This window comes from Candida theae (genome assembly GCF_024610275.1).
Source record: "Candida theae strain CBS 12239 chromosome Unknown scaffold20, whole genome shotgun sequence".
In the NCBI taxonomy this organism is placed as follows: domain Eukaryota; kingdom Fungi; phylum Ascomycota; class Pichiomycetes; order Serinales; family Debaryomycetaceae; genus Lodderomyces; species Lodderomyces theae.
In genome coordinates, this window is record NW_026261331.1 from 138,140 (window position 1) to 153,982 (window position 15,843).

Genomic DNA, 15,843 nt, shown 5'->3' on the forward strand with positions numbered 1-15,843 from the left:
TTGGACGGCGTTTTTAAAAACACGTCAAACGTTTCTTTTGTTGCATCTGGATCTATGTCGTACAAAAGTAAAACTTTCGTTCAAGTAACTTTTGGTGCAAACTTTTGATGACGCGATACATAAGCTCCCATTTGGGATGGTCTTCCGAGGCAGCACATGAATTTCAAAAAGCCCTTTATCTTGTATAAGCCCACTTCTCTTCCACAGTCCAAACGATTCACCACAGCTGACTCTTTTTCCGGTTACACACTGACCGGGATCTGTTAGCGGTGTGTGTGTGTGTGTGTGTGTAATTTATCCCCTCTTCGATCATCTCCGCTTTAAAAAAACTTAAAATTTGGGCACTTTTGACCTTTTTAAATGAAATCGCCGTGTGAAACGACGCCGGTTTTTTCTTTGTTACCCCAGATTTATTAATTTGTTTACACAAACAAAGTACTGCAGTAGGACAATGTTACAATGTTAGACTCGGCACGAGCTTCGGTGTCCCCGAACCATATCACAAAGATCAACACCGCAATGGAAAGAAGTTGCATTCTAATAATAGAAGGTGGCTACAAGATTGCACTAACTTGATTTTTGATAGAACTTACAACTACACACGGCTCAAGTTAGCTCCACGCTTCAAAGTACAACAAGAAGCCTTGCTTCTTATCTTTATTTAATCTTCCTATCGCTCAGGACAGTTGGTCTTGTGGCAAATGATAGCATCCAGGGCCAAAGTACACATCCAATAAAGATAATCGCAAGGGGATCCTCTTCTCTATGGTAACAACTCGTTGTGAATAATATATATATATATATATACGTATATTTTCAAATACTTTATACTCTAAGAACTAAAATAATACAGAAGCTTTTCACAGTCAAGCAGTGACTAGCTCCACAATTTGTTGTTTGTGCATCATCGATCGTTAACACATCTCCTCCTTGTTTTTTTTTTTTTCTTTTTCTTTTCCATTCACTTCTCCTTTAACAGAAGATGTGATAGAGTCTCTTGTACCATGGTTTGGCGCTCATGATGGCCTTTTCTTCAGCAATTTCTTGTTTGAGCAAGTCCAAATCCAAATCAGTTCTACCAGTATCAATATCAATCTCATTGGCTCTGTAATACAATTTCCAATTCCTGGTCCAAAGCTTATGACCAACGTAAAACACAAGAACAACTGGCACAGTCAAAAAGTTCATAAAGAAATCATTGGCATTTGGTTTCGTTCCCAATGGCCAGACAGCGATCCAGAATTGCAAACACAAGACAATCAAGTTCAAAAGCATACCCCAATAAGCACCAACCCAACCAGCTTGCGACACAAACGGAAGCTCACCAGTATCTCTACCTTGGGATCTCAATGCTGCTCTGAATCTGATGTGACACAAGTTGATGGATCCCCAAGTGAAAATTGATGATAATCCAGACAAGGCCAACAACCAGTTAAAGACAAGATTTTGTTTTGGTGATGCGGCAAGGAAACACAAGGCTCCAATAGCCAATTGGATAATGATACCAACCAATGGTCTACCTTGTCTGTCAATGTAACCAAGAATCTTTGGTGCTTGGTTGGATGCAGCCAATGCAGCCAAAGTTCTCGAAGAACCGAAAACGGAGGCATTACCAACTGACAAGACAGCAACCATAATAACAACATTCATAACTGATGGCAATCCACTAATACCACCCAACTTGATAGCAATGACAAAGGGGGAAGCAGAGGCAGTGTTTTCAGCATTAAACAAATCATTGTTGTCGTATGGAACCAAAATACCAACCAAGGTCAAACAAATGACGTAAAACAAGGTGATTCTCCAAAACACTTGCTTACAAGCCTTTGGCAATGATTTCCTTGGGTTAGTTGATTCAGCAGATGCCAAACCAACCAATTCAGTACCGGCAAAGGCAAAAGCAGCACCAACAAAGACGGTAATGACACCCTTGACCCCGTTGGCAAATGCACCAGGATGTTGCCAGTACTTACCGCCAATGTATCCACGTCCATTTGGAGATCCACCAGCAGCCAATACAATACCCAAGATGATAAACCCAATAACCGCAGTGACTTTAATGGCACTGAATATGAATTCAGCTTCACCATATCCACGAACGCCGAAAAAGTTGATTGCAATAATCAAAACGTAGAAAATCACCACAAACGCCGCTGAGTTAGTCGTCGTGTCCCAAAACTTGATCGTCACGGCAGCAGCCACCAATTCCAAAGGCAACACCACTAGCCATTGCATAGCATAGTTCCAAGCCATAGCGAAACCCCACGAGGGATCAATAAATCTCGTATTATAAGTAACAAAAGCACCAGACACAGGGAAAGTAACGGCCAATTCACCCAACGATTGCACGGTACAGTAAATCATGGTACCTATAAGAATATAAGCAATAAGCAAACCAGCAGGGCCACCAGTATGCAACGAACTTCCCGAACCAACAAACAAACCAGTACCTATACTTCCACCAATGGCAATCATTTGCAAGTGTCTATTCTTCAATGACTTGCTCAAGGGGGAGTTTGCAGTCAAGATGGCAATCTTCTCCGCCTCAGATAAGTTGGGGTCAATGCCCATGGCATCAGTGTCGGCCCTTTTGAAACTGTCCTTGAACTTGGCCCATCCCTTCAAAGGTGGTTGTGAATCTTGAGCATCAAATGCGTCAATGTACACTCCACCGTCCTTGCCATCAGACCCAGCCACCTCACGCGAGGTGATGTAGTTTAATTCCTTCTCTGGCATACTTGGTGTGTTTGAGTATTATGTGTGTGATGTAGAGAGTACGAAAAAAAAAAAATAATCTATAACCTTCGAGGGAGTTTTACGGGATTCGTTGGTGTATTTATATTTCCATTATTGATTGCATTGAATGGTAGAGAAGACGAGACGAGAGGAGAGGCGAGGGGGACGTTTAGTTTTGAATCAATACTCGAATTAATAGATAACAACAATAAAACAAACAAACAAAAAAAAAAAAAGAAATTGATAAATGATGAGGGATTATTTCAAACGCCTGATTTGAGATACGTTTGTCCAATCAAATGAAACGTTTGCAAAGGCAAAGAAAAAAAAATCGGAAAAAAAAGAAAGAGTAGAAACGACAGACAGGAATAAGGTGAGCTTTGGTATGCATGATAGATTAAACCTAGTTAGTTACTGACAGATACGATAGAAATTTTATGTAATACATGCGTATGTGCTTTATGGGCGTTTTCTGTTTTTGTTATTTCTTTTTTTTTCTTTTGTCTCATTTTTATCTTATCAGCTGCGAAAATTGAATTCCTGATAAAGGTAAAAAGGGACTACCACTATATTCAGATGTTGTAAGATAGATAGGAGCAAAATGGTCCGAAGATGGAGCTCAGTGTAAAAGCAATAAAACATAGATGTCCAGGTTGTAGTGGATGCAATAAGCATGTGGTAGATCTGCACCCCTTCACTGCGATGATATTTTTACCGCTCACTTACTTGAAGTGGAAATTCAGAAACATGGAGAAGAAGAAGAAGAAGAAGAAGCAAGCAAGCAAGCAAGCAAGCGAACACTGCGTAACCAACACACCACATACAATAAGTCTTACAAAATCTCGTCTGTGCGGCGCTAAAAAGACGCTCTCTTTTGTGTACTCTGATAATGGCTGGAAATGAGAAAAGTGACCAAAATGCCGTATGGGCTTGTTTTTTTTTTCTCTTTGTTTCATATTACCTAATGGGTTATGTAAGTTAATTAATTGTTGTTCAAACTGATACTGATTTTGACACACAAAATACGCCAGCAGTCGTAATTTCAAATCACTCAAACAAGAAGTAGACAATGAGATCCATGAAGCACGTTGGAACATGCGTGGTGATGATATAGGTCCTTGGTCTGGTACAGTTAATCCAATTATTCACAAGCAGTAAATTAAGAGACCATCTCATTCTTGCTGAACACAGCGTTGGAATCATGCATATTTCCGCGTTCCGTTCTTGTTGCTTTTGCTCTCTGGATAGTTTTTTAACCCGAGGTGCATATGATAAACTCTGCTGAATTTCTCTTGGTCGCCTTATTACTGATGTCAGGCTAAAATAAAGCTTAACACAGAGAGAGACAGAATTTCTTATTTGGTAGTGGCGGTGGCGGAAATGTCATATATTTTTCCCTTGTTCTATCTAGTCCTTGAAAAATTACTACGCCCTGTGGCAGATTGAAATTGCCACTTCAGAACTGGGAACTGGGCAGCAGAAATGCTGTCGTTGTTCCGACGGAGCAACAATGGAGAGAAAAAGAGGTAAACTCAAACGAGGGTCATTTCATTGACTTAGTTGTAAGAAGTACGGGTTGGTTGCTGTGGTAGTTTGAAAAGAAATGTTGATCCCTGCATCGGCGGCCACCCTCGATTTCGTGAATGGTCGTTCCATTTTTATCCTGTAATTTTGTCCTTCGAATCTGTCCTCGGTATATGTACAAGATGTAAAAACTAGCAAGTTTTGTTGTCAGAATGCCTTGAAACGGAGAAACTGTTATTGCAATAGGGCAGGCCATTAACGCGGCAAGCAGATCAAACTATCAAAGCCAACTCACCTCTCCTTTTCTTTAAGATCATACCAACTTTGTCACTTTTTCCTTGAAACAATTCAGCAGACGATGAAATGGAAACTGATACGACGAATTTGAACCTGCATCAAACAAATTACTTAGATCGGACACAAAACATAAAATCTGAAAACTGTTTGAAAACGCCGTACCAAAACATTACCCTCATTTTCTTCTCCTCCTCCCCCCTCCCCCACTCCACTCCCCACTGTAATCTTTCTTCACCCGTAACCCGATCTAAGTTGGGATTGCTGGAAGTGCATGTCAAATTTTTGCACAGTTTGCATCTGCATTACCCCACAAATTGTTCACTTGAAACTAGAGCTGTCCTCCGAGAAGTCAGCTCTAGCGGACTACACCGAAAACTTAGACGCCTATTCTACAAATGCAACTTCATTTATCTCTTTCAATACGCATAAAATTTTCTCTATAGACTTACCAAAGGTGTACACATCCTTTTTACTTTGCTACTCTAGACCAATTCTTAAACTCTTCATCACCATATTGAATATTTTGAATCCATTCACAAACTTTAGCAGTAACCTCACCACTTCCACCAGCAACAGTAGGCACAGTAATGGCTTCACCTTGGTACTCAATATTGTTGATTGGAGCAACAATCGCAGCAGTTCCAGTACCAAACGCTTCAATCAATTGTCCCTTTTGAGCCTTTTCCTTAACTTCATGTATGGTCAATTTACGTTCACTAACGATCCAGTCACCCGAACCAGCCAACTTCTCTCTAGCCAACTCCAAAGTCGAATCACGAGTGACACCAGGTAAAATCATACCTGCCAATGGCGGAGTAACCAATTCCGATTTCCCATCATCAGTCTTGAATGCAAAGAATACATTCATGGCTCCAACCTCGGTGATTTCGCCATCTTCTCCAAACAACCACAAGTTTTGGGAATGTCCTCTTTTGGCAGCTTCAGTTTGTGGTTCAATACAGGAGACGTAATTGGCACCCAATTTGTAGGCACCAACACCTTTGGGCCATGCACGAACGGCATAATCAGTAGCTTCTAACGACACTGGCTTGAATCCAGATCCAAAATATGGTCCGACTGGTGATGCAATAAGAAACAACTTGGCCTTGGTTGGTGCGGTTACACCCAAGCCTACGGATGTACCAATTAAAGTTGGTCTCAAGTACAAGGAATACCCTTTACCCTGGGGCACAAACTTTTCTTCCAAAAGCAAAAACTTGTCAACCAACTTCAAAAACTCTTCGCCATCAAAAGTGGGCAATGCGGCTCTCTTGGCTGATCTATTCATTCTCTCCATGTTTTTGTCTGGTCTAAATGTCCTGATTTGTCCCTTGGAATCACGGTATGCCTTCAACCCTTCAAACAATTCAAATGAGTAGTGCAATACACAAGTAGCTGGGTCCATGGCAAAATGGTGGTATGGCTTGATGGTGGGTATGTGCCATCCATAATCGGCAGACCAGTCAATTTCCAAAATGTGATCGGTGAATGATTGACCAAATTTCAATTCCGAGTTTGGTAAGGGCTCTTTTGGGTTAGAGGTTTTGGTGATTTCCAACTTGGAAGAATCTAATGGGGCAGACATTGTTGATGAGGTGGATATTGAAACGGAATAGTGGGTTAGACTTGTAGTTCTACCTTAGCCGGGGGAGTTTTCGTCTTTTTAAAAATTTTCAAAGAGATCTCTCTCTCTCTCTCTCTCTCTTTTCGGTATGTGAGTCAAAAAGCGAAATTTTATTTTTTCGGTTATCAAAGGGTAAAATGAAAAACGGCCTATACCGGAGTTAATATCAACAGACACTACATCAAATGGAATTAGTCAAACGCACCATCTCGCTCTGTATATTTGGCTACTTATTCACTCCTCTGTGTCAATACTCCATACTCATCAGGGTAAAAAATCAACCTCTCAACCCCCTTTTTCGTCAATATAACCATTCTAATCACCCCACCAGAAGAACCATCCCATTTGATGGCTTCAGCCAAAGCAGTCTTTATGAAGTCAATAGTTTCATCCTTCTCCATATTTGGTTTGTAGTTTTCATTACACCACCCGTAAATGAAAGTCGATCCACTACCAGCAATGGCGTAATCTTGTTTATGTATAGATCCACCAATGGGGATGGAGTACACTGACCCACCATACTTGTCATCGTATCCAGCACATATAATACCTGCAGTCAAGTTATCCTTGTTGTTATAGCAAATCTCTTGGAACACGTTGGCAGCTATGTTTGTAGTTGGTTTCTGTCCATTGGGTAATTGTGAGGAATAAATTTGTAAATAGTATTTGACCATATCGGCAACTGCTTGAGTGTCAGCAGCCGAGCCTGAACGACAACAGTAGATGGTGTCGTGTATCTGTGTTAGTTTGTCAGTGACTCTGTTGGCAATGTATGATCCTGTTGTAGTTCGTGAATCGGCTCCCAAAATTACACCATCTTTGAAAGTGACAGCCATGATCGAAGTACCTAAATTGACTTCACCTTTTTTCAAATGGTTTATATCTACCTTGATTCCGTTCATGGTTGGAAAAGAATGCAATTGGTTGGAATGAAATTGATGGAATAGCCTTGTAGTCTTCCTTTTTTTTTTTCGCCACTAGCTTCGTATTGGAGGAATAGTTTTCTATTTTATTTTTTATTTTTGCCTCTCTTTCTCTCTCTCTCTCTCTCTGTTGACGTTGAGAACTAAAAAAGGAGAATAAACCAAGTGTCACATGATATACACGTGATTGCATCAACGCGTCTCCGTTTCTGAACCAACCAGACTAATGGTGAATAGAAGCCTTCAAGAGGTTGTTTAAAGTGAATTGGCTGTCCATTACAACGTAAAGAGATGTAGGTTTGGGAATTCTTGAGTACGAGTCTGGTATGCAAGTGAATAATTTCTACCCCTGAGAAGGTGCAGCTACTTCGCTATACTACAAAGCCGACTAAGTCAGTGATGCTCTGAAGCGATAGTCATTTACAGATAATTATGCTGATGAGAAAAGGAGTTTGTGGAGTAGGTTGGTTATGGCTATAGAATGAGTGCAGAAATATGTCAAAGTACAAACTTCTATTCTATTTTTAGTATTTGTGACATATATATCCCTTCTTCGTTTCATGAGACACGAAAAGTTTCTTAAAAGTGACACATATTCCATTGCTTTTCTATCTTTGTTTAGCGCCAGAATTTTATCACACAACTCACCCCCCTATCTCAGACACATCGACGCCACTTCACTGCCATTAGTTCAGGCTTCTCCTCCTCCCCCCTCCTTCCCCATACACAAGCAAAATATACGCATACTGGTTATTTAGTTCGAAAATGAATCCGAAATCATCAACTGTACTACTCCTTCTAGTATACATCACCACCTACGTCATAGCAACCGCAATCCCCCAATCCATCCCACAAGCAGAAACGTTTCAACTCAGTGAAGATGAAATGAAACACCTCGCCAACGACCCCAAAGTCACCCACAAGGTGACATTCACCATCAGCCAAAAAAAGCCCACTGATTCGCCCACTGACACCAACAGCAAATCCACCCACTTGGGTAAATTGACATTGGCATTATTTGGCGAAGTGTGTCCGATAACAGTGGACAACTTTTACCAACTAGCAGCCATGACTCGTGGATACGGGTACAAGGATAGCCAATTCCATCGCATAATCAACAATTTCATTATCCAAGGCGGGAATTACGACGGCGAGGGGGGCAAGCTGATTTTCGGCGGACGTTTCAATGATGAGAACTTTGAGTTGAAACATGACAAATTGGGTCGGTTGTCAATGGCAAATGCCGGACCAAACACCAATGGCGGACAATTTTTCATCTTGAATGTGGACAAGACACCACATTTGGATGGCAAACATGTGGTGTTTGGCCAATTGGTGGATGGGTTTGACACATTGATGAGAATAAGTGCAGTTGAAACTGATAGCAGCGACAAGCCTTTGGATCAGATTGTTATTGTGGATGTGGAAACGGCAAAATTGAGCACTGATCCGCAAAATGGCAACGAATTGGAGACTAGTGCCAAGATGGATGAAGCTAAACCAAAAGCTGATGATGTCAAGATTGAGCAAGTTGTTCAAACTGGTTCAGTTTACCCTTGGTTCCTTGTCTTGCTTTTGATTGGAATTGTTGGAGGCACTTATTATAGGAAGGTGCATAAAGCTGACAGGATTACTGATATTAGAGGAAATCGACGCTTCTGAAAGGTTAGTTTATGATATACCTATATGTATATATATATATATATATACATATACTGAATGTATAAAACCATTGGTCAAATGTCAAGTCTTCTCTCATTGTGAAGATGATGAAGGTGACAGAAAAAATTAAACCACAATCCGAATCAGTAATTATCATCAACAAACATCTTCCACCCCTTGCAGTAATGCCACTATCATACAACTTCCCCATAGTATCAGTGAAAAACGTCTCATTCTCGGCATCACACACCCAGCTATTTGAAACATTTGCCCCATTTGGCCGCATATATCAAATACGACACAACCCCAGTGAGATGGGCCACTACTTTGTCATTTTCTACAACTTATCCCTGGCCCAGGCAGCAGCCAAGGAGTTGAATGGGGTTAATTTGGAAGGAAGGTATCTTGTTACTTCGATTCATGGTGTTGAAAAGACAAAGATTTAGATAAAGAAAAAAGGCCAAGAAACGTCACAAGATGAGCTTTATATCTTACACTGTGGGACAAGTTTCCATTTGCTTTGAGTCACACTTTGTACTTAAGAACGCAATCTATAAAATATTCAACAAGTAGTAACTAACCAACCCCACAAACACAAATCCAGCAATCTTTCCAACCTTAACCCAGAGATTGGTTCGGTTATACCTATACGTCAAAAACAAGTCCAACTTGTGTAAATCATCAAACAAGTTTTTGAAATGCACCGTCACTTTCACATGCCCTTTCGACACGTCCAAATACGACAATTCGTAATCAACAGCCACCGATTCATAAGGGAGCAACGAATCAACATGGTCAAATTCTGCACCTTCGGGCAAGTAAAAATCAATGTAGACATCGTCATACGTTGCATCACGAACCGTATTCAAAAGCGGGAATTTCAAAATGTATTCATTAGCAGCAGCAGCAGCAGCAGATGATGATGATGATGAAGATGATTTGTGAAGGAATAAATCTAAATTTTCCGACCACCCCAATGTGAAATTGTAGTGCCAGTTACCAAATAATGGGAATCTAGGTTGCAAGATTAAGAAATTGGCAATGTTTTTCGAACTTGACACAACTCCGACTTTATCAGTATAGTAATAATCATCCAAGTTACGATTCTTTAACGGAATTTCCAAATGGCTTAATGCCCAGTGGTTTCTCGTAGCTTCATATTTGCCCTTTAGCCACTCCAATCTGGAGAACCCCGAGCTTAATTCAGCACCAGTATTGGTGATTTCGTAATATTCTTCAATCGAAACTCGATTTATGTCTGATGCTGGGATCCAAATTGATCGGTTCAAGTTGAGTACTTTCGTCATTGGACGATTGTGATCGTACATCAATCCCATGGGTTTCAAAGTGAAGGGCTCAATGTCATGCACCAAGGGACCGTATTTAAGAGTATCTTTATCAACTCTAGGTTTCAAATCGGGGGTGTTTTGCGACTCAACAACATCTGGTAAATCATCCAAGGCCAACTGCATCTCTTGTCCTTTTGTCATACCAGTCAACACAAGCGTGTAGTCCTTGGTGAAATATGGCGAGAATGGGAACTTGTTGGTCTTGTACAACAATTGTTGCACTTCATCCAACTTGATCTTTTTGGGAATAGGTTCCAACTTATTTGCATAGACAAAGTTGACCTCAAGTTCAATATTTGAGCCAGGGGCCACGGGAGCTGGTAATTTCAATTTGTAAACTTGGCTAGGCACAATCTCTTCAAGTCCAATGTCAATAGCTGAATCTATAGGTACAACGTCAATGTAGGAAATGTTACCTACGCTGTTAAACCCATCGTTTATAGTGTAGTAGTAATCCGATTGTGGAGCAGATGCAATGTTTTTGATATCAATCAAGTCCGTCTCTTTAACGTAGCCTCTATTCAAATCGATCGAACGCGTATAATGAAGATTTTCCCATGTTGGTTCAAAATTGTACAAGTTTGGTGCAGATGTAGCCGCTGCTGCTGCAGCTGAAATGAGGGTGACAATGGATAGTATGAGTCCAATTGTGGAACGAAGCTGTCTCATCATGGTATGTGACTAGCCCTGTGTCGTGATTGTATGTGCTATATGTACCAAGCTAAAGAATGGTCTCTGATGCAATTGAATTAAGGTTGTTGAAAAATTGACCAAATCTGTTGGCGTGTCGAATTGTGCATGTTTGCACGACCCTTTTGACAATATTGACAGGTGTGCAATTTCCATCTTCATAGGAAGCCCGATTGGCTGCGAATAAATTCTGAGAAAGGTAATATGAAGAAGGTCCTTTAACAATATATATAGCAACCCACTCTAGTCTCCGCCCCCCCTGTATCAGAGATTTGGCATTGAAATAGATGTATATGTTTAGCCAAGTTATGCCAAGAGGATTTATAGTGGAATAACTTTGGAGTCTTTAATCTATCAATGTATATGGAAAACTATACATCTGAAATATGTGATTTGGTTAAAAAGGTGATGAGCAAAAGGGTTGAGTTTTCCATCAGGTATTATTATGATACAGAGCTCTTGCATTTGATGACAATATACCCTGGTGCGAATAGTTGGGTATTACTACTGACTGAACTAACCGCAGTGTAGTGTAGATGTAGTAGTGTGGGTTCTGTGTCGTAGAAGTATAAGTTGTGACATTGATTATTGTAAAATTGGTAGCAATAGCAATCAACTAAAACCAAACAGACAAACAGAAAGACAAAACAAACAGCATAGAGAAAAGAAAAAAATTTCAAAGATCTCACTCACTGTTGTAACTGTTTAATATTAAACAAACAAACAAACAAACAAACAAATAGAGACTGAGACTGAGACTGAGACAGACAGAGCACTCACTCAAACTGAAAGAATTGGCCACTCAAAGACCAATTTTTAACATCACAAGATATACTGTTACAGTCAACTAAAGAGAAGCAATTTCCAACCACTATGTCTTTACAGGATCTTATACCTGTGGTTAACAAGTTGCAAGATATTGTAACCACCACTCAATTAGCTGATATCGACTTACCCATATTGGCAGTTGTCGGATCCCAATCTTGTGGCAAGTCTTCAGTGCTTGAAAACATTGTTGGTAGAGACTTTTTACCTAGAGGTACCGGTATAGTTACACGAAGACCTTTGGTGTTGCAGTTGATCAATGTTAGGGAAGACGATCCTATTGTGACTAAGTATCCTCAGCAAAAACAACAACAACACCTGAAACTGAAGCTGAAACAAAAACAAAAACAAAATCAAAAGAAATTTAAAAAGTCAAAGAGAAGTAGTCATCTCAGAGATGATCAGGAGGAGGACGATGAAGATGAAGAGGGCGAGGGCGATGGCGATGGCAATGGCAATGGCAAGGGAGACGACTCTGAAGGTGAAGAACTGGAAGAAGTTGACTTGGAGGAACATATTAGAAGAATGAATGGTGGCGCTGGTAAATCGACCCAAGGAGGTGCAAACTCAAGCACACGTGTTGAATGGGGCGAGTTTCTACACATTCCAAATAAACGTTTCTACAACTTCAGAGAAATTAGACAAGAGATTGAAAATGAAACTTTACGTATTGCTGGGGAAAACAAAGGGATCAGTAGATTACCAATCAACCTCAAAATCTATTCCCCCAATGTGTTGAACCTAACCTTAGTTGACTTGCCAGGATTAACCAAGATCCCCATTGGAGACCAACCAACTGATATTGAACGCCAAACTAGAAACTTGATTTTGGAGTATATTTCCAAACCAAACTGTATTATATTGGCGGTCTCTCCTGCCAATGTAGACTTGGTCAATTCCGAGTCCTTGAAATTGGCAAGACAAGTGGACCCAACTGGTAAAAGAACCGTGGGGATCTTGACCAAGTTGGACTTGATGGATCAAGGTACAAATGCCGTGGATATTTTGAAGGGGAATGTATACCCATTGAAGTTGGGATTCATTGGTATTGTCAACCGTTCTCAACAAGATATTTCTGAAAACAAGTCGTTGGATGATTCATTGTACTCAGAAGAACAATTTTTTGCAAACCATCCTGCTTATAGAGCAATGGCCAAGAAATGTGGTACCAAGTATCTTGCACAAACATTGAACAAAATCTTGATGAATCACATTAGAGATAGATTACCTGATATCAAAGCAAAATTGAACACGTTGATGGGTCAAACCGAACATGAGTTGGCCTCGTATGGTGAATTGCCAAATATTGGTAATTCCAAAGAGGCAAGAGGTGCCATGATCCTCACCCTCATGACCAAATTTGCCAATGGATTCATCAATTCTATTGAAGGTAACTCAGTCAATGAAATTGACACAAAGGAGTTGTGTGGCGGTGCTAGAATCTACTACATTTACAATGAAGTATTTGGATCGAATTTAGCATCAATCAACCCTACTCACAATTTGTCGATCCAAGATATCCGTACTGCAATTAGAAACTCAACTGGTCCTAGACCGGCATTGTTTGTTCCTGAGTTGGCATTTGACTTGTTGGTGAAGCCACAAATCAGCTTATTGGAAGCTCCATCGCAAAGATGCGTCGAATTGGTTTATGAGGAAATGATGAAGATCCTTCACAATGTTTGTATATCCAGCATCGGGCCTGAGTTGAGTAGATACCCCAAATTGCAAACCAGATTGATTGAGGTTGTTAGTGATTTGCTTCGAGAAAGATTGGGACCTACCATCAAATATGTTGAGTCATTGATTGAAATCCATCGTGCTTATATCAACACTAACCATCCAAACTTTGTTGGAGCTGCCAAGGCCATGAGTGAAGTGGTTGCTGAACGTCAAAAGCAAAAGGAACAAGAACTGAATAGTAAATTGAGATTGGCTACGCAAAGGATTTTGGGTAAAAAGATGAAGAGTAATGCCATTGAAGAGGATATTGAAGAAACTGCAGACAACGAAGAGGAACAAGACGACGATGAGGAGGATACTGATGAGGCAGTTCAAAGAATGAAGGAGGATTTGAATTCAGTTGATGACAAGATTGATGATGATAAGCCAAGACACGGTAGATCTTTTTCCAACAGATCTAGACTCGACCATGCTAGCCACTTGCACCCATCATCATCATCCTCCTCGTCACACCACCACCAACAAACAAGTGAGTCTTACCTCAACTACTTCCTTGGCAAGGACCCCATTGTTCATCAACAACAAATGCAAGCGCAAGCACAATTACACCCTACTCCATTCAAGTTCCCACATCCACAAGAAACAACCTTGCAATTCAATACTCAGTTTGTCAATAACGGCGTCATCCAAAATCCACATCAACATCAACAACAACAACAACAATCGTACCAAACCCAAAACGCATCCCCATTACTCAATGGTCACTTATCCCACGACCACAACAAATTATCCATCAGCGACTCCTCCAACGACGGCTCATCCACATCATTTGAAGGCGACACCGCCATCCTCGAATTGACAGAACGTGAACAAATGGAATGTGAATTGATTAGACGCTTAATCATTTCATACTTTAGCATCGTTCGTGAAATGATCCAGGACCAGGTGCCCAAATCCATCATGTGTCTCCTTGTCAATCACGTCAAGCAACAGATCCAGAATCGGTTGGTGGTTAAACTCTACAATGAGTCGCTCTTTGATGAGTTGTTGATGGAGGATGAGGGAATTCAAGCTGAACGTGAGAAATGTGTCGAGTTGCTAAAGACTTATAAGGAGGCTTCAAAGATCATTAGTGATGTCGTGTAAGGTTTGCGAGCGAAGCAGGAGGAGGAGCAGGAGATGTTGTTGGTTTGTTTTTAGATTATATATGTATATAAATTGTTAAAAGCTTTGTACAGGAGTGTGAGATGTAGGTGGAGCATCACTGTGGTGGTGTACTGTGCCCACAGCGCTTCCACTTGATATTGAAACGCGTTTTGAAGAATCAGCGCTATACGGAGCAAAATCCACAGTAGCTCCTTCCAGATTCAAGCGAAAGATGGGGACTTCATCCTTTCCCAGCAGCAGCAGCCGGGACCAACGTAAATTGCTCTACCAGAAGTACGGCTATGACATCAACAAGATTATACGAACTCATGAAAAATTGGAAACGACAATCACTAGAGCCAAAAATAATAATAATAATGATGATGATGATGATGATGATGATGCATACAACATCATCAACGAAAAGTCAGACAAACTAGATTTCCAACTGTTGCTAAGCCAGGAACCAATGGATCATGCAACGGGAAGGAGACGAAGAAAGAAGAGGAAGGAACAAGGATTTCGAAACTTTACCAAAGTATCTCGATCGTTTCGGCATCAAGAGGATTTCCCCAGCCGGGACCTCAAATCAACATGGTTATTGAAAACGTTGCTCAAGTATCTCAAATACAGATCTCGGCGTCTTGACCCATACATCACCAAATGGTTCACATCCAACCCCGATTCCTCGTCATCATCCACAGAAAAGAACACTTTCCTACTACGTATTGTCGATTTTGGCGAACTGGCACCAAATGGAGACGTGACTGCCATATTGGGTGACTCTACACACAAGATATGTGCTGTGTTTCCCGCCAAAACCATATTTGACCATATAGCACAACACGGGGGCTTACCATTCCATAATAATGCATACTCCATTAACAACTACATCTCCATTTCCAAGGCCAATTGCAGATTCCTGTCACTCGAATTTATCAAGACCCATTTTGGAACCAAGTTGAACTACATTGATTCTAAAATCCGATACTGTGTCTTGCAAGTGTTGCAATTCAAGTTTATGTATAGTGTCGAGTACTTGATGGCTTCGCGAATCGATGGTGCCCCGCCTTTGGAACAGGTTGTCAATGATAATGGATCTCAGTATGTAGTTTACGACTATGAGGATTTTGACTTGAATGTGGCTGGTGGGGGTGGGAAAGATGCACTTCCTAAATTTGATAAATCGGAGTTGAAGCTGGTTTACAATAATGAATTTTATCAGAAATTATGCTACTTGGCGCTGCTGGAAAGGTGAAGAGTAGAGTTAAGGAGGGGTATGCAATATGTTTGCTACATACACTAACTTTTTAGTCTTGCGTGTCTACGCGATGTTATCGACTTTGGACAATCGTTGATGTGATGCTGTCCTGTCATCAGTTTG

General features: G+C 40.7%; 8 protein-coding genes across 8 annotated transcripts; 4 read left to right on the plus strand and 4 right to left on the minus strand. All coding sequences in view use genetic code 12, as the record gives it.

Moving 5' to 3' along the window:
- Positions 1–972: 972 nt before the first annotated feature.
- Positions 973–2,736, minus strand: GAP2 (amino acid permease; the record flags this gene model as incomplete). The annotated part of the gene is made up of 1 exon (XM_051750866.1): positions 973–2,736. One exon carries the CDS (start codon positions 2,734–2,736, stop codon positions 973–975), a length of 1,764 nt encoding a protein of 587 aa, XP_051611349.1.
- Positions 2,737–5,026: 2,290 nt separating this feature from the next.
- On the minus strand, positions 5,027–6,142 carry BAT22 (Bat22p; the record flags this gene model as incomplete). The annotated part of the gene is made up of 1 exon (XM_051750877.1): positions 5,027–6,142. The coding sequence occupies one exon, from the start codon at positions 6,140–6,142 to the stop codon at positions 5,027–5,029; it is 1,116 nt and encodes a 371-aa protein (XP_051611350.1).
- A 269-nt stretch (positions 6,143–6,411) lies between these two features.
- Positions 6,412–7,083, minus strand: PRE3 (proteasome core particle subunit beta 1; the record flags this gene model as incomplete). Its single annotated transcript, XM_051750888.1, has 1 exon — positions 6,412–7,083. One exon carries the CDS (start codon positions 7,081–7,083, stop codon positions 6,412–6,414), a length of 672 nt encoding a protein of 223 aa, XP_051611351.1.
- A 786-nt stretch (positions 7,084–7,869) lies between these two features.
- KGF57_000167 (uncharacterized protein) lies at positions 7,870–8,766 on the plus strand (the record flags this gene model as incomplete). The annotated part of the gene is made up of 1 exon (XM_051750899.1): positions 7,870–8,766. One exon carries the CDS (start codon positions 7,870–7,872, stop codon positions 8,764–8,766), a length of 897 nt encoding a protein of 298 aa, XP_051611352.1.
- A 185-nt stretch (positions 8,767–8,951) lies between these two features.
- KGF57_000168 (uncharacterized protein) lies at positions 8,952–9,212 on the plus strand (the record flags this gene model as incomplete). Its single annotated transcript, XM_051750910.1, has 1 exon — positions 8,952–9,212. The coding sequence occupies one exon, from the start codon at positions 8,952–8,954 to the stop codon at positions 9,210–9,212; it is 261 nt and encodes an 86-aa protein (XP_051611353.1).
- A 105-nt stretch (positions 9,213–9,317) lies between these two features.
- On the minus strand, positions 9,318–10,787 carry OST1 (dolichyl-diphosphooligosaccharide--protein glycotransferase subunit; the record flags this gene model as incomplete). Its single annotated transcript, XM_051750921.1, has 1 exon — positions 9,318–10,787. One exon carries the CDS (start codon positions 10,785–10,787, stop codon positions 9,318–9,320), a length of 1,470 nt encoding a protein of 489 aa, XP_051611354.1.
- An 891-nt stretch (positions 10,788–11,678) lies between these two features.
- On the plus strand, positions 11,679–14,459 carry DNM1 (dynamin-related GTPase; the record flags this gene model as incomplete). The annotated part of the gene is made up of 1 exon (XM_051750933.1): positions 11,679–14,459. One exon carries the CDS (start codon positions 11,679–11,681, stop codon positions 14,457–14,459), a length of 2,781 nt encoding a protein of 926 aa, XP_051611355.1.
- Positions 14,460–14,691: 232 nt separating this feature from the next.
- On the plus strand, positions 14,692–15,717 carry EST3 (telomerase subunit; the record flags this gene model as incomplete). The annotated part of the gene is made up of 1 exon (XM_051750944.1): positions 14,692–15,717. The coding sequence occupies one exon, from the start codon at positions 14,692–14,694 to the stop codon at positions 15,715–15,717; it is 1,026 nt and encodes a 341-aa protein (XP_051611356.1).
- Positions 15,718–15,843: the final 126 nt, after the last annotated feature.